The sequence below is a fragment of the Dendrobates tinctorius genome, unplaced genomic scaffold, assembly GCF_039654945.1.
Source record: "Dendrobates tinctorius isolate UK_male_01 unplaced genomic scaffold, ASM3965494v1 ptg000040l, whole genome shotgun sequence".
Taxonomy (NCBI): domain Eukaryota; kingdom Metazoa; phylum Chordata; class Amphibia; order Anura; family Dendrobatidae; genus Dendrobates; species Dendrobates tinctorius.
In genome coordinates this window covers 29,520,983-29,544,724 of record NW_027361708.1, presented here as the reverse complement: position 1 = coordinate 29,544,724, position 23,742 = coordinate 29,520,983, and the positions used below count along the sequence as shown (strand labels likewise).

Genomic DNA, 23,742 nt, shown 5'->3' with positions numbered 1-23,742 from the left:
GGAGTAGGATCCGCAGCAGGCAACGACATCGCAACAGCTGTTATCTGGCAGGACCGTAGCAGTCCAAAAACGTGTTACAAAAAACAAAAGGGTTGCAGTACAGCTTGGCAAGATGGTCAAATTAGCACAGCGTGCAAGGTCTCAAAATGTCTTCCATAGTAAGAAGAGTGCAGTGTGGCACTTTTTTTAACAAAATCCTAATGATCAGGCAAAAGTTATCTGTAAGAAGTACGCAAAGACCTTTAGCCGAGGAAAAAATCTGAGAAATTTGAATACCAGTTGCATGCTTAGACATTTAACCACCATGCACTTGCAAGCGTGGACGGACTCCCAAACCTCACGTGCCACATGTGCACCTGCTCCGAATGAAGGTAATCAGCAACGCTACATCGCTTCCCCCACTGTGAGCCCACCGGTTAGCACACCACCAGCAGCAAATGTCAAGATGTCGTCGCAAGGGCAAAGCAGTCATGGAATCACAATGTTATTGCTACGAAAGACTGAATCTAGGCCATCAGCAACACCACCAACACCATCACCAACCCTCTCTCAGTCCGCCATGTCCACCGCTAGTTCCACCATATGCAGCTCTCAAGTCCAGCTCACCGTACCAGAGACTCTGAGTAGGACAAGAAAGTACTCATCCTCTCATCCGCGTACACTGGCTTTGAACGCCCACATTGCCAAACTAATCTCGTTAGAGATGATGCCCTACAGGTTGGTTGAAAGCAAAGCTTTCCGCGAGCTCATGGCCTACGCAGTACTACGCTATGACCTACCCAGTCGGGTGTGAAAGACCGTATTGTCCATGCACTCAAGCAATCAGTGAGTGGAAAGGTGCACCTCACAACAGATGCATGGTCCAGTAGGCATGGCCAGGGCCGTTACGTGTCCATCACTGCGCACTGGGTTAATGTGGTGGATGCAGGGTCCACAGGGGACAGCGGCGGTGGGACAGTGCTGCCTAGCCCATGGTATAGGAAACAGTTGGCTGTAGGCGTTCGACCCTCCTCCTCCTCCAGAAGCGAAAGCTCGTCCACAGAGCGCAGTCGCACGAGCACTCCATCCGCAGCTGCCAGTGTTGCACACGAGGTGTCCCACTATCGAACAGCTAGTGGTAAGCGTCAGCAGGCTGTGTTGAAGATGATGTGTTTGGGAGACAACAGACACACCGCGGAGGTACTGGCCGACTACTTGCAGCGACAAACTGAGTCATGGCTGGGCAGTCTACATCTTGAGGCAGGCAAGGTAGTTAGTGATAACGGCCGGAATTTTGTGGCAGCCATAGCCCTTTCAAAACTCAGACACATACCTTGCCTGGCTCACACCTTGAACCTGGTGGGGCAGTGCTTCCTCAATAATTATCCGGAGTTAACACCCCTGCTCCATAAGGTGCAAAGACTGTGCTCGCTCATCTGCCAGTCGCCCGTACACTCCAGTCATTTGCAGAAGCTGCAGCGATTGCTCCACCTTCCCAAGCACCACCTAATTATCGACGTTGCAACAAGGTGGAACTCCACCCTGCACATGGTTCAGAGGCTGTGCGAACAGAGGCAGGCTGTAATTCATTTGTGGGAGGATACACGGGCAGGCAGTTTGCAGGCAGACATGGAGTTGTCTGGTGTGCAGTGGTCGAAGCTGAAAGACCTCTGTAAAGTCCTTCAGTGTTTTGAGGAATGCACACGGCTGGTAAGCGCAGACGACGCCATCATAATTATGAGCATCCCACTTATGCATCTGCTCATGCAAACTTTGACGCACATTAAGGAGCAGGCGTCTGCAGCCGAGGAGGAAGAGCAGGAGGGAAGCCTTGATGACAGTCAGCCATTGTCTGCTCAGGGAAGTCTCGTGGACAAGGTGGAGGAAGAAGAGGAAGAGGAGGAGGAGGATGATGAAGGGGATGATTATTTTGGGGAGGAGGATGCTTCTCAGAGGGCAAGAAAAAATGTTGGCGTGGCAAGGTCAGGTACAGGGTTAGTGCGTGACTGGAGGGATGTGGATTTGCCAGAAAGTGCTCCTCCACCCAGCACTCACAGTGTATCATTGACACCTGGAACATTGGCCCACATGTCTGATTATGCCTTGCAGATCCTAAAAAGGGACCCCCGCATTGCCAAAATGATGAACGATGACGACTACTGGTTGGCCAGCATCCTGGATCCACGCTATAAAGGCAAATTCCAAAACATCATGCCACAGGAGAACCTAGAGCTAATATTGGCTAACAAACAAGCAACTCTGGTAAACCGTTTGTTTGAGGCATTCCCAGCACACAGCGGCGGTGATGTTTTTCCAACAAGCCGCAGGGGGTAGCATGAAAGAGGTGTTCGTGGTGCACACAGCCGAAGTGGCGTTGGACACAGGGGTTTCATGACCATGTTGTGGACTGATTTTTCAAGTACCACTCACACGACTGGTAATACTGCATCGATCGAAAGGGACAGGAGACAGCAGTTGTCAACTATGGTAACAAACTACTTCTCCTCCCATATCGATGCTCTCCCTCACTGGTCATTCCCCTTTGACACCTGGCCTGCTTTGGCACAATATGCCTTACAGGAGCTCACTTGCCCAGCTGCTAGTGTGTTATCTGAACGAGTCTTCAGTGCTGCTGGATCAATCCTGACAGAAAAAATGATCCGTCTGTCGACCCAAAATGTTGATGATCTAACCTTCATTAAAATGAACCATGCATGGGTTTCAAAGGATTTTGTCCCACCCTCCTCTGCTGACACGTAGGTTGCCAGAAAAATGGCTTGCTTTTGTCCTCTTCCGCGGACTTCTCCAATTACTCCATTTGCAGCTGCTGAATGTCCAACATCAACATATGCCAATTTTTCCACCTCCCTAACTGGGCTGCCTCCCCCCACAGGGCCGGGGTCACCACCTGGCGCACGCACCCGTGCGAGTGCAGTTGCCCTGGACAGGTGGGTGGGCACACTCTTTGGCAACGGCACTGGCACAAGGTCCCTCATAGTAGAATCAAGTGTCTCTGACGGTGGGGGTGTAATATAGCAGGTTGTCCACATTACTGATAACACAAAAGGCTCTGGAAAAGTGACGTGGCTCCCACCAAAAGAAATCCAGCGAATTCAGTGCTCCCAAATACAAATGCCTCCCTTGTCCTGAGCCCCTCAGTAGTCCTAAATCACATTTAGTGTCTACATGTTTGTCATTACTGTAGCAAGGAAAGCCCACTTAAATTACTGGGTGTGTGTGTCTCCAGACGCACGAACACAGTTCACCGTGCTGGGCACTACAATGGCATATTTGCATTTTCACTTAGCAACATCAATTGCTAGCAAAATCACCTGTAGATGAATCCCCAGAGGGGCGTAATTTCCAAATTGGGGTGACTTGAGGGGAGTATTCTGCTCTTCTAGCGGGCGATCAAAACATTGTATCTTCAATAAAAACGTCAGCTCGGTGCGCAAAAAATAAGCTCTCACCCAGCCCCAGATCACGAAAAAAGAAGACTCTACAGGTCTTGGACAATGGCGTTATTTTTTTTTTTTAACCAAAATTTGGTTCTTTTTTTCACCACTTAAAAGAACCTAGACATGTTTGGTGTCTATAAACTCTTAATGACATGGAGAATCATAATGGCAGGTCAGTTTTAGCATTTAGTGAACTTGTTAAAAAATACTGTGGAACTGCCCTTTTTTTTTTGCAATTTCACCGCACTTGAAATTTTTTCCCCATTTTCCAGTACACGATATGTTAAAGCCAATGGTGTCGTTCAAAAGTACAACTTGTCCCACAAAAAAAACCTTCACATGGCCAATATGACCGGAAAAAAAAAAAAAAAAGCTATGGCTCTGGGAAGAAGGGGAGCAAAAAACAAAAATGCAGAAAGAAGGGGTTAAACCCTACTGGTACTGCACTTCAGATATTGCCAATGTGCCTGTACCTGTGCCTATCATCCCCAGCAAATCTGACAATCTCCCCTAGAAGCTGCAGCTATCTTGCGCATTGTGATTATGGTACTGTACTAGAGCAGCAGATTGTGATGCCATTTTATGTGTCTCCTTTTTATGTGTCTCTTCTGTAATTCATGATGAAATGTGACTTGCAACCAACTTCTATGGTTTCAAATGCAACTTTGCATCCTAAACAAAAAATATAGTCAGTGTTGTCATTTTTAGATTTTTTTCCCCAGAACCGTTGCCACTCTTGTCAAAAGGCTCTGACCGGCATTGCAGCTCCATCTCATCCACGTAAAAGATCAATTACTGTACTGTGTGTGGGCTGTTTGCATTACTTTCTATGGGCTCATACTCACATGCGAGAAACTCGGACGAGTGTCGTGTGTCAATACCCGACACCGCCGCCGGAACTCGGAACTCGCATGTGAGTATGAGCCCTCTGAGGGGGACTCAGGTTACACACAATCTCCAGGTGGTGCAGAGGGGGTTTGGACATAGGATCCAATCTCCAGGACAGTGCCAAACTTGTGATAGAAATTATGCAGCACGTACATGGATTTCTAGAATCTTGTACGGGGCCACTGTAAGTTTTTGCGTGAACTTGCATCATGTCTCATACAAAGAGGACGGCTGTTGTACCCTGAGTTCACACAGTGTTTCCTTAGGCTGGGGCTACCTGGTATGTGTCACGGGACAGCAGTTCTCACACAAATTGTATGACAAAAAATATTGGTGCAACTTTTTTACTATATTCTTTAAGGTGCAGTCAGACGGCCATATGTCACAGGCGACGATCGCATTGCAGTGCCCCGACTGGCCGGTGGCTCTCCTGACCTGAGCGTGAGAGCCGCATAGAAATACAGGTTGTCACTCTCGTGCCGACGACCAGTCCGAGCATTGCGATGCGATCGCTGCCCGTGTTATACGGCCGTCTGACTGCACCCTTAATACAAGCATTTTAGATCTGTAAAACAAACTCAAATTAAAAAAAAAAAAGTCAAATTGCAGAGAAGTTACATGCAATCTACAGTTATATGGAAGTCTGCTGAGGCAGTCACATGCAACTTGGGGCCACAAAATCTTCTTGTAAAGGCCCCGTCACACACAGCGATCTCGCTAGGGAGATCGCTGATTTTGTGACGCGCCAGCGAGATCGCTGTGTGTGACGGGGATCAGCGACCGGCCCCCATGCCGGTTTTTGCTGATCGTGCTCAATCGGCCAAGGCCATTTGTCGATCGCTGGTCTCCTGCTGGCCAGCACGCATCGCTGCGTGTGGCAACGAGAGACCAGCAATCAGCGACGCTGGTTTCCAAGGTAAACAGCGGGTATCCAAGAGCCGTGGCTCCTGGATACCCGATGTTTACATTAGAAACCAGCGTCGCTGCTCCTGATCGCTGGAGGGGCTGTCTATGTGACAGCTTAGGCCTGTTTCACACTTCCGTTTTTTCAAATCCGTTGGTTTCCGTAAAAAAACGGATCCGCCATTTTTTTTTTTTTGCAGGATCCGTTTTTTTTGTCCCATAGACTACCATTAGTGGTTACCGCGGATCCGTCAAAAAAACGGAAACGGATCTGTTTGGCGGACACAAAAACGGAAGTGTGAAACAGGCCTTACCAGCGATCAGCCTAACGATGTCCCAGTGATTCCATCATGTCGGATCGTTGGTGGGATCGCTGGGACATCGTTATGTGTAACGGGGCCTTAACCCTAGCCAAAAGCCCCCCATACACATTAGACCAATGTTGGCCAAATCAGATAATATTAACGAGTTCAGCTCATAGATTGTGTATGGGAGCCAGCACCATTTTTGGGACACATATCTATTCAGCGTATCCAATTTTCCTAATCTCCTGGAGATATGCCACCGGACCACTCTCTCATAGAGAACAGAGGAGGCCGAACAACACTCCTATATATGGGAGAGCCAGCTGAACAACCGGCCAAAGCAGCGTTCGTCCGACATCCATCTAATGTGTATGGCCGACTTATGTGATCATTCATCACATCGATTATTGATATTACTACTACCACATTGTTCGTGCAGGATTTTTTTTCTCTTTTGTATTTTCTATTTCCTTTTTGGGGAATTTAATAAGTATGATCATGTTTCTACGAACGACTTAATTTATTATACATTTTTAGCCAAGAAGTTCAGTATTTTACCTCAGTATTTGTAAGCTAAAACCAGGAGTGGGTGAGAAATCCAGAAGTGGTGACGTGCTGCTATTCTACTTTTCCTCTGATTGTTCCACTCCTGGTTTTGTCATAAAAATACTGAGGTAAAAAACTCACCAAATACTGAATGTGTGAACGTAGCCTAACAAAGATTGTTCTGAAAGCTGTCTACAGAGAGGTGTCTATGTGAGCACCATAGTTCTGCTCTCAGGTAGCACAGCAATCATTAACCAGGTCACTGATAACAGCATTTGCAGACAAGTGCAACATGGCCACCAACTCCATCCGCAGAGAGCTGTGGCGCTGACACCCTGTGCTCCTCAGAGCAGTCAGGCTCAGCCCGGTTGTTTGCAATGGGCGGATTCCTCGCCCCCTCCTCCTGAGCGCCCAGAGGCTCCTGCCAGTGACGGACGCAGCGGCTCAGCCACCGCTTGATAATCCCTGGTGCGGACATGGTGAGGACTCAGGAGATGATTTTGTTGTTGTTGCTTTTATTGCCATTTTGCACTTTATATTAGCGAGGAGGTATTGATTCTTGGGCAGCTGTGTAAGGAGAGGAAGGGCCACAAGTCAGAGAGCAATGGTTAATGATCAGCTCACAGAGCATTGAGGTTGGCCCCATAAACCTCAGCTGACTTCTTCCTTTTCTGATCTTGTTCCATTGTTTTGCCGATCACATTGGATGACGCCTCTGTTGTTACTTGTATCTAAATGAGGAGAAAACATACATTGTGCCTGCATTCAGTATAACTATACAACACACTGCGGCACCTGCAAGTGTGAACAGCGGCTTAAGCTCCATGGAAGAAGAACATTGGTTTCATCCTGTAGACGAGAGTCCGTAAAACATTTTCATGCTACAATATTATAAAGGAGCCGAAAACTTAAAATGAAGCGATGAGCGAGCGTGCCTGGGTGCTAACCGAGGGTCTTCGGCGTGCTTGAATACGACATTCGAGTCCCCGCCGCCTGCATGTGTTGTGGCCGTCGAACAGTCGAGAGATATGCCGGCACAGGGACACGAACACGCCAAAGTCACTCGATTAGCGCCCGAGCATGCTCAGATAACACCTTATCCGAGCACGTTCGCTCATCACTGAGTGACTGGGGCGTTGTACAGACCATCATGACAGCAATAATTGAGACTTTCAGAAGATTTCCAGGTAAATAGATGTGATCCAGAGTCTACGTGTAGCTCCAGCCTGACACAAGACCAGTGCATAGGTAAGGGCTCTGTTTTTCATGGACATGTTCTATTCATGGGTTTCACAGACCGTGTACCCATTATAGTCTATGGTGCTGTGGATAGGTCCATGGATTTTTGTGCACTAAGTTATCTGCAGAAAATCGTGATAACGTAACTTTTTTTTATCAAAATCGCCCATACAAGTCATTGGTTCAGCGCAGATCACGGACAGCACTTGGGAGCCATCAGAGTGCAGTTCCAGTGCTGTCTATGAATAATTTTGTAAGAAGCTTTGTAATATATTTATTTTTTGTCATCTGTAAAAATCACTGATAAAATATGAAGGGGAAAATCTGGAAGCGACTAATAAAAATAATAATTTTTCATACAGTGCCAACATATTCTGCAGCACTTTACAATTCAAATGAAAAACACATGTAACGCATGTGATCCGCAGGAGACTGTATCAATAAAAGTTCTGGCAAAGCCAAATGGCAGGAAGTATCCAAAACAAAAATGGTTTATATAAAGCGATAAATGCCGCGTCGATATTGCGACAAAAACGCATGTATAAAACCGCACTCAAAAGTGCAGCAAAAAAAATGCAAGTAATTTAATTTACCTAATGCTGCACCAAATACTCCTGGCAATGTAGCCTTAAAGTGAACCTGTTGGCTCATACACTCTGTGTAATCCGTGGGCAGCACCAGTATGGCTTTCTCTAAAACGTCACAAGATTTCAGAGTCCAACATACCTGGCTGAGTAGTACAGCAGAATCCTGACCGTGCAATATGTTCGCTGTTAGGATTCCGCTTTATTTCCAGCTGGAGCAGGCAGTCAATGCAGACTTGCTTCTCATCCACTTCTTTGTATGCACTAGTTAACACATGGCTAATTAACCGAAAAAAGAAAACAATTTGCATACTTGTAGTCCCATGATCCTCCCATCAAAATGGAAATAAAGGAAACCCTGACAAGTCAGTAAAGTGTTGGTTACCGCACACAGGTTACATTTTTAAATTTCCTGATCAATCGAAATCAATAAGCCGGTCTGTACAAAAAAAAAGTGCACTGGACATGTGACGGTTAAATCACGGGGTAGATCATGAGATGAGAACCGGTTTGCTCTGCATGGTTTAATTAACATTGCTCAATGCATATATAATTTGAAACACAAGGAAAAAAGTCTGGAAGTTATTGTAGAGACCATGATGGAAAAGAAAATCACATGTGGTTTGACGTTATAGTAGCAGAATTCCGAGCTCGCTCACACAGGCCTAAAACACGGCCTAGTGCTGTGTGAGGTTTTATCGGATAGCACTTAGCCCAATGTTATACTGGGGCAGTGCAGATCAGCGCTTTTTTTCCCATGCTGATTCGGCATGAGAAAACAATCACAGCGTGCTGCAGGTGCATCCGATTATCGGACCATGCGCACCAATACGTGTCTATGGGTGAGTGTAAATCATCGGAATGCAGTCGGATGTCTTCCAAGTGCAGTCCGATTACTGTTGACAGAGACAATGGAGAAATTACCGTAACTTCTCTGTTTTCTCCATACCTGTGCTAGCATTCTCTCATGCGGGAGAATCAGATCACAGTAAGATGACACATTCAGCTCACGCTCTGACAGAGTTTGATGAGATTTGTAATTTCTGTCGTATGTGAGAATACACGGCAATCTGACCGCAGCCTTAAAAGTTGTAGACAGTATTCTGTAGGAAAAAGGAACAGATCAAGGCAGAAGGAAAAAAAAAAGATTTTCCTTATTCCTGAGGGTCTAGTAAAACACAAATATCCAGGTTTGATTTAAATTATTATCCTGTATATCTGCTCATCATGGTTTATTATGTTTGGGTGAATTATGGAGGCAGCAGCCGATCATCATCAGCTGATTGGCTGCAGCAGCCGTCAAGTATAGTTTATTCTGAAATTCTCAGGCCATTCTGAGACAGTATAGTTTGAATATCTGACTGGAAACTATAGTCAGAGATGAGATCAGTTTGACCCATCCCCCGGCTGGTCTTTCCAAGAGGTGAGAAGTGATTAAGGGTGTGTGCAGACGCTGCGGATTAATCCGCACTGATTTTGCAAAAACCGCAGATAAACTGCAGGTAAAAAGACCTGCGGATTATCTGCGGTTTAGCCTGCGGTTTGGTCCTGCGGATTCACCATCTCAGGCGGACTGACAGGCACGGGTGGCATCAGATCGGCGGATGTACGGATCCGCCGAAGTTGAAAAATTAAAGGAACGGCGCATGTGAAAAAAAAAAAAGTAAAAATACCGGCGATGTAGCGCAGTCCGGGAGCGGGCATGATGACGCGGGAGCTGTGGGCACGGCGGGAGCAGCAGCGGTGAAGTAGCGGGAGCAGCAGCGGTGTTCGCGGCATCAGTAGGTGCGCTGTCGTGGAGAACTTGCCGTAAAGGAGCGGCGATGTGGAGGAGAGAGAGAATTTTATCCAGCAGCCAGACAGAAATGCGGGTTAATTTAGTAAATAGCGGATCCGGAGACCAAAATAACGTTACATGCTCCGTCCGGGCCGCTGAGCGGACGCCAAGAACTTGACAGATCCTTATAAAAGCGGATCGAACTGACGACCATCCGTCAAGATCCGCCGATAATGCAAGTCTGTGAGGGGAAAAAAACGGATCCGCCAAGTAAAATGGCGGATCCGTTTTTTTTTCAAATCGGCGGATCTTGACTGATGGTCACAAACGGAAGTGTGAAACAGGCCTAGCCGCAGCGTCCTGATGTTACAGCATAGTGGAGGGGATTTTATGAAATCCCATCTCCAGTATGCGTGCAGGGACGCCTCTGGTTTCCCTGCATATACGCACATGCGGCGCGTCTTTGTAGACCGCAACATGTCTATTTGTCTTGCAGAGAAATACATGCAGCTGAACGCTCTGATCCGAGTGCCGGCGGCAGTGCTGGTATTGACGTGCGAGACTCGGCCGAGTTTCTTGCATGTGAGTATGAGCCCTTAAAGTTGCTTTGAAATCTGTACTGTTTTTGAATAGGATGGAGATTTTGGTCATGCTAATGTGCCCCGTTCTTCATGCTTTTTGTCTTCTTCTTACAGTGTCATGTTTTATGTAAATATGTTCTACTTGGAAAAGAACATAAATGTGGTTTTCATGATCATGGATTAACGTTGTTTTAAGTCATGGTTTACTGTAATACTATAGTCAGATTTTTCCTGTTAAAGGGAACCTGTCAGTGGGTTTTTGTACCGTAAACCAAACACTTGCGTCCATTCCAAAGTAATGCCTTATCCAGCAGATGAGCCTCAAGGGCAGAGGGCTCGGCCCTGCACTTACAGCTCTCCGTCCTATTTTCATCTTTCCCCTCTTGCCGCCATCCAAGGTTCCTTGACTGACAGATCACTCATGTCTGAGTGACTTGCCTCCCCTGTTCGACATCTCTCGTAGGCGTTATTATTACCGGTAGGGGGTTCATGCTGATGAAACAGGAGTTCAGGACTATGCGTCTGTACATGTGCCACCCCCTCTGAGAAGACGACTGGCGCAGGGAGTGACGCCGCCTGTGCAAATTTGTGAATGGGAAAGGCAAGCCACTCACACGAGTGACCTGTAAAGGGCATGTCACACTAAGAGATATCGCTAGCAATATCGCTATAACTAGTGACGTTATAGCGATATTGCTAGCGATATCTCTGTGTCTGATACTTACCAGCGACCGGCTCCCCCGCTGCTTATCGCTGATCGCGCGAGAACGTTCAGGACTGTTTCTCGTCGTCAGCTTCCTGCTGTGAGGACGAGCGACGCGTGGAGCCGGGCGGGAGGACGCAGGATCGCCTGGTGTGACAGGTAAGTAGCGATCCCCGTCCCCAGCGATGTCGCTAGTGAGATCTGCCTATGTGGCAGCTCACTAGCGACCACTTAGCGATGTACCAGCGATCCTGACCGCGTCATATCGCTGGTCGGGATCGCTGGTACATCGCTAAGTGTGACAGTACCTTCAGTCGGGGAGCTTCGGACGGTGGGTTGGAAAAAGATGAAAATAGGATGTAAGTGCAGGGCCGAGCCCCCTGCACTTGTGCCTCATGTGAATAACAATTGGATGAAGGATTACAATAAAGGTGTAAATCTAATCTGCATTGCAGTGATCTAAAGTAGATGTGTTCGGTTTATGGCACAAAATCCTGCTGTCCTGTTCCCTTTATTGTTAGTTCTCCAATCTCCATCAGTGTAGTCATCCATTATTGCGATGACGGAGCAGTATCTATTTTCTCATCTGGTTGCCAAGATACAGAAATGTCTGTCTCTTTCATTGAGCCTCGGAGGGAAATGAACAATGTACTTTTATGTAACCTTTTCCGTTTGAGTTTATTATGGTGGACAAAGCTTACACTAACATGACATACTGCATGGAATCTCACATTTACAAGTATGCAGCAATATTCTATATGGGGGTTTCATAACTAACCATAACTAGAACATGGATCCATATTTATCTAAGAATTGTGTGCGGTGTCACAGGTACCAGAGCAGCAGAAGAAAGATCTGAGAAAGACAGAATAAGAAATATTGAGGCTGCTTAGCATGTCATCTGCAGTCTTTTTTAATTTTAACCTTCATTATTTTTTGCTCCAAAACTTTGTTCTATTGATCTCTTAGGGCATTGTAATAGTGGTCAGAACACGTATTTTTGTAACCGTGCTCCACATCCTATGCTTTGCCATAAAGTGAAAAAATAACATTGTCACATCCAAAAGGGATGTGCTTCCTAATCATAGGCTGGTACCAAAGCTGGGCTCTCATAATGTGCCTTACCATCTCTGTCCCAAAACTTGGACAATCATCAATTAGGTTTTTCCTACAATATAAGTGAATCCTCTATCCACTTTGATAGGTGATCAGTGATTGGTCACTCGGGACCTTACTGCTGAGAGCCCTACTGCGAACACAACACAGCGAGGGCAAGACTGAATGGAGCATTGGATGGGGCTAAGTAATTAGCTGTCTCCATCAGTCCTATTTTGAATGGTGCTACGCTACCCATGCTTCATCACTACTCTGAAATTCTGCTCATTGCATTTTTGCAACAAAGGCGGAACAGGTCTCTCTGGACTTCCAGTCTAGTGATCACTGAGGCACCTAATAGTCAATGTCTGTCTTTGAATAGGTGATAAATGGCTTTTGTGAGCAAACCCTTTAATGGGAATCTCTCAGCAGCTTTTTGCTACCACATCTGAGACCATGAAAAATGAGAGGGAGAAAAAACTGACTTGGGGCCCCATCACACATAGTGACTCACCGGCGATCCCGACAACGATATCAACTTGTCAGGATCTCTGGTGCGTCGCTACATGATCGCTGGTGAGCTGCCAAACAGGCAGCTTCACCAGCAATCAGCACCAGCGACGCCGAGTGCGCAGCGTCGCTGTGTACGTTAGTTACCAGCGCGCTGATGCAGGGAGCTGGTTACTAAGGTACTCATCGGGTTTCTAAGCAGCGCGCGTCACTTAGAAACCAGATGTGTACCTTGGTTACCAGCTCCCTGCATCAGCGCGCAGGTAACTAAGGTACACATCGGGTTTCTAAGTGACGCACGCTGCTTAGAAACCCTGCGTTTACCTTAGTTACCAGCGCACTGACCGCTGGTCTCCCGCAGCGATGCGTGCTGACCAGCGATCAAAAAAATGTCCTGGCTATTCCAGGACGATCAGCGATAAGCGGCAGGGGGGCCGGTCGCTGGCCAGTGTCACTAGCGAGATCGCTGTGTGTGATGAGGGCTTAAGGCAGTCCCCGAAGACAAGGTAGTGATAACAACAAATGTTTTATTAGAAACAGGTAGTAACAGGGATAACAAAACAAAGATGGAAGTTATCTGCTAAAAATACACAGACATAAGGATAAAAATGTGGAGGCACACCCAGTAAAATAACCTTTTTGGAAGGAGGACCAGTTAGGCAAATACCGTATAATAAAAGTTATCAGACAAATAGGTAAGATAAAGTGCATAACCAAAGCAAAACAGTTGTAATATCTGTGGTAATAGGTAAAGTGCAAGTGCAGTAAGTCAGTGCCTTACACAGCAATTAGGAAGAAATCATACATTACATGTACATCAGTATAGGGGAAGGCTTATGTGAGACAGTGCTCATGTTATCATGATCATTTGTATTAAGTCACCTAATAGTGAGGGCCATTATAAAATGGAACCAAAAAGGGGGCAGCAGACTTACACTATTAGAGATACAGGTTTTATTCTTATAATTATGCATGTCCATCTATAGACTGAAGATTTTCCCTTGTTTTATATTTTCACATCTGAGAGCAGCCTAATGTAGGAAAAGAGACCCTGACTTTGCAATGGTTCTGACACAATCAGAGCTTTTAGATTTAGCAATTCAGCAGACCTAGAGAATCTATGGGGTATTGTCAAGAAGAAGAGGAGAGACACCAGAACCAACAATGCAGATGAGCTGAAGACTGCGATCAAAGCAACCTTGAAAATCAAGGTCCCAGAGTCTGGAGGAAGAGTGGAGAGACAGACAATCTAAGCTGCTTGTGGTCTAGTGTGAAGTTTCCACAATTGGTGATGGTTTGGGGAGCCATGTCATCTGCTGGTGTAGGTACACTGTGTTTTTTCAAGACCAAAGTCAGCACAGCCATCTACCAAGAAATTTTAGAGCACTTCATGCTTCCCTCTGCCGACAAGCTTTTTGGTGTTGGAAATTTCATTGTCCAGCAGGAATAGGCACCTGTCCACACTGCCAAAAGTACCAGTACCAGGTGTAAAAACAACAGTATCACTGTTCTTGATTGGCCAGCAAACTCACCTGACCTTAACCCCATAGAGAATCTATGGGGTATTGTCAAGAGGAAGATGAGAGACGTCAGACCCAACAATGCAGACAAGCTGAAGGCTGCGATGAAAGCAATCTGGGCTTCCATAACCCTTCAGCAGTGCCACAGACTGATCGCCTCCATGCCACACCACTTTGAAAGAATGAATGGGGCCATGTATCATGAGATTTTGAGTGCATACCTCCTTCCATCAACAAGGGCTTTGGAGATGAAACATGGATGTGTCTTTCAGCATGATAATGATCCCAAGCACACCACCAGGGAACGAACGAGTGGCTTCGTAAGCAGCATATGAAGGTCCTGAAGTGGAATAGCCAGTCTCCAGATCTCAACGCCATAGAAAACCTTTGGCAGAATTTGAAAATCTGTGTTTCCCAGCGACAGGCCCAAAACATCACTGCTCTAGAGGAGATCTGGATGGAGGAATGGGCCAAAATACCACCAACAGTGTGTGCCAACCTTGTGAAGACTTACAGAAAACGTTTGACCTCTGTCATTGCCAAAGGATATATAACAAAATATTGAGATGAACTTTTGTTAATGACCAAATACTTATTTTCCACCATAATTTGCAAAATAAATCCTTCCAAATCAGACAAAGTGATATTCTGAATTTGTTTTCTCATTTTGACTCTCATAGTTGTGGTCTACCTATGATGTCAATTACAGGCCTCTCTCATTTTTTTAAGTGGGAAAACTTGCACAATTGGTGGCTGGCTTAATATTTTTTTTTTTTCCCCACTGTACGTCTTCTCATCCTGCTGCCCCCCATGTCTCCCCATTTTGCAGATTTCAGTAAAGAAACAAAACTCCACCACTAAATTTAATTGGTTACTTACTAGCAAGTAGGTGGAGTTTTGGACATATTCACGTCAGCATAAATGTGTTGCCTATTGTAAACACATTTAATAGGGATCCGTTTAGGATCCAAAAAGAGTCAGCTCTTTTTGGTGAGCGGAGCCATGAGTCGGACTGCCCATCACTATCCTGAACTCTCCTGTAGAAGTTTGAGCAGCCCCACATCCTCCAATGGGAGCAGGGCTGCAATTGAAATGACGATTCTGAAAAAAAACAGACTGGTGGCTTAGTCCCTTTCCTGCCGTTTGGTTGTGCCTATCAGGGGGCCAGATGTGGCCCAAGGGGTGAAGTTTATCCAGATGTGGTCTACAATTTGCCGAGTACAGCACATGCACAGTCATCCCTCTGTTTTGCAATTTATAAACAAGCACATAAGGGAACCCAGATGTTCCCCATAATAATAAATGGGGCCCCTCTGCTTCTTTTTACATCAAGTTGCACAACAGATTTATTTTGGATATGAATTATATTTGGTGGTTCCTAAAGTGTAACAGACAAACTGAATTCCCAATTGCAATGCAGTAAAAGATGGAAGTTATGTTTCTAATTCCTCAATTAAACGTCCTACCTCTATGGCAGTCTTTCCTCACTAATGTCACACCATGCAGAGATACCATTGCTGCTTCTTACACTACCAAGAAAAATTAAATTTAAACCTATGCAAGTTAATGATAATCCAATTTATCTATGTTTTAATATGTTCTAGTAATAACTATTTTACTCTTGAAAGGCAGGAAAGGCTCACAGACTCAGTGGAGAAGAACGAGAACAGCTCCTGCCCAACCTGAGGGCAGTTGGATGGAATGAATTGGATGGCAGAGATGCTATATGCAAAGAATTCCATTTCAAGGATTTCAATAGGGTAAGCATGAAACAAAACAATAAGGACATGATATTTTTGAAGTTTTGAACCTTTGCAATTTGGCATCTCAACTTTTAAAACATGCCTATTACAAGAAAACAAAAATGACTTAGATTGGTGAAGGCCTGCCTTTCTCATCAGGATTGTGACACATTATACATGCTGATTATAAAATTATTTAAACCCCCTTTGTTTTTTTATTCTCCTTCTTCGTCTATGTTCAGGCTTTTGGATTTATGACCAGAGTTGCATTACAAGCTGAAAAATTAGATCACCATCCTGAATGGTTTAACGTGTACAACAAGGTAAGGACATTTTAATATGATAAAATTTATTAAAGGTTTTGTACAGAATGTGGATTCCTCTATGAAGTTGGTAGGTGACAAACACCTGCCATTCCATGATCAGAGTTCAATTTCCAGAGTTCAAACTCGCGCATCAATACCCGGCACTGCCGCCGGCACTCGTGACCAGGGAGCGTTCAGATGCATAGAAATACATGCAGCCGTACTCTCCGGTCCGAGTGCCGGCGGCAGTGCCGGGTATTGATGTGAGAGATTTGCGTGAGTTTCTCACGTTGCAAGTGTGACCCTGGCCTAAGGCTAAGTTCACACAGGAGCATTTCTGGCAATAGTTTGCAGCAAACCACACAGTGTTAGCCAATGTGCTATTGCACATTGATCTGAGAATTTGCTACTAGAGCTTATTTTAAATGAAAGGGGGCATTACCAGTATGACATATCAGTCATTACATGTCTCACACTAGTAATATTCCCTTTTTTAAAAAAAAAAGCTCTGGAGGCAGATTCTCAGGAAGATGTGTGTTTGGCCCATAGATCTTAAAAGATCATTTACAAAAATAAGAAAAGTTAGGATTTCTCAAGGAATAAGACATCTGATTGCACATATCAAGGTATCATGTTGTTCAGCTTCCTATGACCTACATGCCCTTAGGAGGGTTGTTCCTACTGACAGATTCCTTTTAATGAGATTAATTCTTTAATATGCACTACAGAACAATTGGCTTCCACATAAACTAAAATCTAAGAAGTCTTTGTTTTGTATTTTACCATAATTTCTTATTGTTTATACGTAAAAATTCAATTCTAACTTGACATACTGTAACAGAAGTACATAGAAGCTTATTGTAACTGTTCAGCAGTCAGCTTTACTAAAATTGTATGTGAGCTGGATCCATTATTACAAAAATATGGCTTAAAATGAGCAAGAATTTATTGTAATATAACTTTCTCTGTGTTCTCAAGGTTCACATCACACTGAGCACTCATGAATGCGGAGGTCTTTCGGAGAGAGACATTAACCTTGCCAGCTTTATTGAACAAGTTGCAGCCACTCTGTCTTAACAAGAGGGGGCAGCACCACCACGCAACCCGATATTCAAAGAAAACCAAAGTCATTGACTGATCGTGATGTGACTACCCACATTTGTGCAAGTCTTAAAACATAACCATTTCCCAAGATGTATGGCCAGTGGTTGAGCCATCACTACCCTAGTGACAGGAGCGCTCAGGTTATATTCTATGCTGTTATTCTGCCAAAGCCTACGTTGTGCATTATAGCTGTAGTTATGTCATATCCTGGAGAAGAAAAAAAAAAATCTGTTTCCCAGTGTCTCTCTTGCTGTATAACAGTATTAGTAGTCATTTTATAGCAAATATTATGTAATATTTTATCCAATGTAAAGTATACAAGAATTTTAATAAATGTCTTATTTTTCTGCTGTGTGTAAATTATCCATTGGTAATGAATTATTCCTACGTCAGGAAATATTTCCGTTTTTCAATGCTGTTAGGCCATGTCCCCACATGTGAAACCACTGCATTTTTTTTGTAGGTGTATGCAACAAAACACCCAATAGCAATCTGCTGTGCTCATTGTCTTTTTGGTCCTTGCCCCCTTTTTATGTGATTCTTGGTGCAGACTTAATGCCTCTTTTTAGTACATAGCATTTTTAGTTTCAGAATTCCAACAGTTATTTTTTGTTAGATGTCTATAATAAAATGACACACACACCAACAGCATCTTTAAAGGGAACCAGTCACCTGTTTTGGCCACTATAATGGTACTGTCACACTTAGCGATGCACCAGCGATCCCGACCAGAGATATGACGCGGCCAGGATCGCTGGTACATCGCTAAGGCCTCTTTCACACTTCAGTTTTTTGCATCAGTCAAGATCCGCCAAAAGGACGGATGGCGGATCCGTTTTAGTACTGATGACAACGGATGGCACCCGTCCGTTTTTTTGACGGATCCGACAAATGAAGATTTATAAAGGAATCGCAGCCTGGAAAAGGAGAGAGAGAGAGAGATTTTTTTTTTTTGGTCCGGCACCCAGAAAGAATTTCGGGTTAAATGAGTGTCTGGAGGATCCGCCACAGAAAAAAACGTTGCAAGCTCCGTTTTGAAATCTTTGAGGATGGTGACGGACAGGAACTTTTGGCGGATCCGCAAAAAAAACGGATGCAACAGACGGCAATCCGTCACAATCCACCTATAATGGAAGTCAATGGGGAAAAAAACGGATCCTCAAAACAAAATTGCGGATCCGTTTTTTTCAAAACCTGGCAGATTGTGACTGATTGTAAAAAACTGAAGTGTGAAAGAGGCCTAAGTGGTCGCTAGTGAGCTGTCACACAGGCAGATCTCACCAGTGACATAGCAGGGGTCGGGGGTCGCTACTTACCTGTCACACTAGGCAATCCTGCATCCTCCCGTCCAGCTCCACGCTCGTCTCTCCACAGGAAGCTGACGACGAGAAACAGTCCAGGACATTCTATCGCTGATCGCGCGAACCAGCGGGGGAGCGGTCGGAGGTAAGTATCAGACACAGCGATATCGCTAGCAATATCGCTATAACGTCACAAGTTATAGCGATATTGCTAGCGTGACAGTACCTTAAGATGCAACCGCTGCCTTTCAGGGCTTATGTGCAGCATTCTATAATGCTGTTGATAAGCTCCCTGATCCGACCTATAAGATAAGAAAAATAAGTTTTATTATACGCACCCGTGCGGTACGGTCCGATGGGTGTCGCAGGTCCGGGTCTGACACCGCCCTCCTGCTTCATCACTCCCGGCATCGCGCATCTGCGCAGGCGTTCTTCTCTGCCCTGATGAGGGCAGAGTGAAGTACTGCAGTGGGCAGGCGCTGGGCCTCTCTGACCTTTCCTGGCGCCTGTGCACTGCAGTACGCCAGCGCAGAAGTGCTATGCCGGGAGCGATGAAACAAGCAGGAGTGTGCTGTCACAAGAAGATGGGAGGCGCCGGACCTGGATCTGAGATACCCATCAGACCGGACCCCCCCCCCCCCCAGGTGGGTGTAATAAAACTTATTTTCTTATCTTTCAGGTCAGACCAGGGGCTTATTTACAGTTTTATAGAATGCTGTAGATAAGCCCTGAAAGGCAGTGGCCACATCTAAAGGCCCTTTTACATTTAGCGATGCACCAGCGATCCAACCAGCGATCCGACCCGGTCAGGATCGCTGGTGCATCGCTAAATGATCGCTAGTGAGCTTTCATACAGAAAGATCTCACAGCGATGCAGCAGCGACGCAGCGCACGATACTTACCATTCACACACAGCGATCCTGCGTCCTCCCGCCCGCCTCCACGCGTCGCTGGACGTCACAGCAGGAAGCCCAGCAGGAAGCTGACGACGAGAAATGGAGCCGGACATTCTCGCGCGATCAGCGATGAGCAGCGGGGGAGCCGGTCGCTGGTAAGTATCACACATAGCGATATCGCTAGCAATATCGCTATAACGTCACAAAACCAGTGACGTTTTAGCGATATTGCTAGCGATATTGCTTAGTGTAAAACCCCCTTTATAGCGGCCAAAACTGGTGACAGGTTCCCTTTAAAAGCACAGTGGGCAAGAATTTTCATGAAATCACATCCACCTTGCTTAAACTATTAAACACTTTTTTTTTTTAATTTTACAAAGTAATTAGGCTGTATCTGAACATGGCCTAAAGGAGGGGTTTTTTTTTTTTTAATTGAACCATTTACCCCACAATCTCTTCTTTAGTATACTAAAGTATTAACCGATGCGCAGCATTAAATTACCACCTATTGGTAAATATTTCAGAGGTCATTTAATAGGTTTACAACAGGTTGCCCACATACTAATATGCGTCCAGAATGATTAGTAATAGATTGTTCACTGCAAATAGGCGGCCATTGTTTTCTACAGCACATATTCCATTTAGGCCAGTTTCACACATCCGTTTTTTTTCCGACACTGAAGATGACAGTGTCCGTGTTTGTAATACTTGCGGCACCCGAGTGCTGCATCAGTGCCAAACGGACAGGTGCCAGGGAAGAAGCGCTACAGTAAGTGCCCTTTCCCGGGTGCTGAAGACGGCTCTCATCCTTGACCCCTTCTCTGTCAGCTGAGTTGCTGCGAGCGCAGCATCATTGACCAGTGGTGACAACATCAAGGTTGACGCCGGTCAGTGAGGCTGCTTTCCCAGCAGGGCTGAACTGCAGTGACCTCAGCACCGTGTAAAAAAGTCAATGCTGAGGTCACCGCAGTTCTTGCTCAGTGACTTCACCGCAGATCACCGCACTGTGAACTTGCTGATTGCTGTGAATCCGTCCACTGACCCTTAAGCTGGAGTCACACATAGTGGCTCACTAGCGATCCCAACAACAATATCAACGTGTCAGGATCGCTGGTGAGTCGCTATGTGATCGCTGGTGAGCTGCCACACAGACAGCATCACCAGCGATCAGCACAGCGATGCCGAGCGCGCTGCGTCGTGTTCGTTAGTTACCAGCGCGCTGATGCAGGGAGCTGGTAACTAACGTACACATCTGGTATCTAAGGGACGCACGTCCCTTGGATACCCGATGTGTACGTTAGTTACCAGCAGATCGCTGGTCTCCCGCCTTTCAAACGCAGCGATGCTTGCTGGCCAGCGGGAGACCAGCGACAAAAGAAATGTCCAGCAGTTTCCTACAGCGATCAGCAATACCGGCAGGGGGGCCGGTCGCTGATCGCTGTCACACACAGTGATCTCGCTGGTGAGATCGCTGTTGCGTCACAAAACTTGTGACTCAGCAGCGATCTCGCTAGCGAGATCGCTATGTGTGATGGGGCCCTTAGGGTATGTGCAAACGATCAGGAATGGCTCAGGATTTGATGCAGGTGAAATCTGCATCTCAGATCACTGGCAGGTCACCTGCGTTTTTGATACGTTTTTTCATTGCATGCATTTTTTTGTCACTTGAAATAACGCTAAATTTAAAGTTGGCTTCTGGCCAGAAAAAAAGTGTTTTCCTGTTTGCAGATATATTGGGGGTATGTTCCCACGGTCAGTAAACACTGCGGGTTGGACGCTGCATACATGTGCAGTGTCCAGATGGTACGGCATAGTTGATAGGATTATTTTTTGCACCCACGGTTTACCTACGGATATGGACATGCGGTGCATTTTTCCATACTGCAGCATGTCGATTTATGTAGCAGAGACGCTCAGTTTTCGCGACGTAAATTTGACAGACTTTCACTGGATGCAAACAACAAAAACAGAGAGGTCCTCCAATGAGAATAAAAAATATTTTATTAGGACATATAATACAAGATAAAATAGAGACGGCAAACCATACTCAAAATGGAATAGCAACAAACACATCCACTGGGTGAAAAACAGTATTTCAAATGTAAATATATAGCTAGTAAGAGTCAAATAGTATTCCATATATAGATATATAGCTGGTAAAAATTATTACATGTAGCATATCAAAGAGCACATGAAGGCAATAATTACATAGAATATATAAAGTGCAAAAAATAATTTTGTATATCAGAAAAGCTGTTTATACTACTTAGTAACATTAATAAATTTCTGGTGCAGCAATAATATAATGGAGAGAAAAATATCCCACAGTTCAAAATATAAAATCAACAATATCAAAAACCAAGATCATGCACAAAAAAGTATTTACATTTATTTGAACTCAGGCATTGCTGGTTTCCCATATTTGATCTTCCTCCATAAGGGAACAAAAGCCCAAATAAAATAGTGATGTAGATTTATAGGAAGAGAATCAGATATAAAGAAATACACCTCATAGCTGTAATGAAAACACATTTACAAAAATAATATTTACCAGAGAGAATCACCCAGGGGATGGATATCTTCCTCAGAAGGGGTGTTGTTTGTACCTGGATTCACGGTCCTCCGTGTTATAACTTTTGCCTCTGAGTATTTTTTCACTGGATGCAGTAAAACCGCATTAGCTTCCTAATCACATGCGTATTAAGTGCGGGAACACAGCTTACTACGCATGTGTACTAATTTAAATAATGCTGAATCTTGTGAAACAGACAGAAGTACATGACAAAGGAAATGGAGGAAAGCACAGAGAGGTCCCCTCCTTTTTTAATAAATAATTTTAAAATAAATAGCGTGGGGTCCACCTATATTTATTAACCAGCCAGAGTAAAGCAGGCTACTGGGACTGGTGTTTCAGGCTGGTAAGGATCCAATATGAAGAAAAGGACAAAAGCGCTCCAGCTCCCATAAAATCGTAGATTTTTATTCTTCCATTAAAAGCATTACACAAATAGCATGCTCATGTGAGCCAGGCTGCGATAAAGATCTTATTGATCGAAACGCGTCGCTTGTTCCCTGAGCTGCCTCACATGAGCATGCTATTTATCTAATGCTTTTAATGGAAGAATAAAAATCTACGATTTTATGGGAGCTGGAGAGCTTTTGTCCTTTCTTCATGTGTTTCACGCTTGTCCTGGTGGAGCTCCGTCCACTTGTGGCAGACCGGTGAGCTGGTTACTTATTCTTTTTTCTATACACAAGGATCCAATATTCTTGAACCTTACCAGCCTGATAATACTAGGCTGTAGCAGTCCTTGGATGGTTAGCCAAAATCGTGGGATCCCCTCCAAAAAAAAAAAAAAAATAGCATGGGGTCCCCCTATTTTTGTTAACCAGCCAAGGAAAAAGCAGATAGCTGCGACCTGGTATTCTCAGGCTGGCGAGGCCCATGGATTTTGGCCCTCACCAGCCTAAAAATAGCAGCCTGCAGCCACCCCACAATTGGCACATCCAAAGATGCGCCAATTGTGGCACTTTACCTGGCTCTTCCCACTTGCCCTGTAGCGGTGGCAAGTGGGGTTGATGTCACCTTTGTATTGTCTGACATCAAGCCCATGGGTTAGTAATGGAGAGGCGTCTATAAGACACCTATCCATTACTAATCCTATAGTTACATGGTAAATAACACACAGCAAGAATAAAGTATTTTAATTGAAATAATGACACGGACTCCTTTTAATAGATCTTAATTAATCCATACTTACTGCAACACCTATTCCACCGACACCCTTGTCTCCTGGAAGAGAATGAAAATAAAAAAGCAACAAAATCCTTACCTGTCTGCCGAGAAGATATACATACTGACCCACGATGAGTCCAGCTATGCTACACCTGGATGCCTTTGGCTGAATGGTGGTATTATGCCACCACTCAGCCCGAAATCCAGAACCCAGCGGAGCTTGAAGCTGTTGACTGGAGAAGATAACATGGTCCCCGGCGATCACATGCACTGCAGTTCTCTCGATCAGCTGATCGTGAGAACTTGGCTAGTGACTGGAGGTAACCATGTCCCGGGTGATCACGTGCACAGCAATTCTTGCGATCAGCTGCTGATCACGAGAACTGCAGTGTACGTGTACTTCCAGCTAAAACAAGGTACGGTATTATTTAAATTAGTACACATGTCGCTAGAGTGTGGTTTTACCCCATCTAATGATAGTGAATGGGTAAGTAACATAGAAAGACGCGCCGCATGTCTATCTCCACAGGTAAGCCGGAGACATCCATGCACGCATAGTGGACATGGGAG

General features: G+C 45.1%; 1 protein-coding gene and 1 long non-coding RNA gene across 2 annotated transcripts; one reads left to right on the top strand and one right to left on the bottom strand.

The window, feature by feature from the left end:
• Positions 1–6,355: 6,355 nt before the first annotated feature.
• PCBD1 (pterin-4 alpha-carbinolamine dehydratase 1) lies at positions 6,356–17,602 on the top strand. The gene is made up of 4 exons (XM_073574897.1): positions 6,356–6,558; positions 15,717–15,848; positions 16,073–16,153; positions 17,114–17,602. The coding sequence occupies exons 1-4, from the start codon at positions 6,556–6,558 to the stop codon at positions 17,210–17,212; spliced, it is 315 nt and encodes a 104-aa protein (XP_073430998.1). The 5' UTR covers positions 6,356–6,555; the 3' UTR covers positions 17,213–17,602.
• LOC141088715 (uncharacterized) lies at positions 6,575–9,426 on the bottom strand. The gene is made up of 2 exons (XR_012232032.1): positions 8,045–9,426; positions 6,575–6,810 (listed from the first exon to the last, which is right to left on the bottom strand). It is a non-coding gene; the product is annotated as an uncharacterized lncRNA (long non-coding RNA).
• Positions 17,603–23,742: the final 6,140 nt, after the last annotated feature.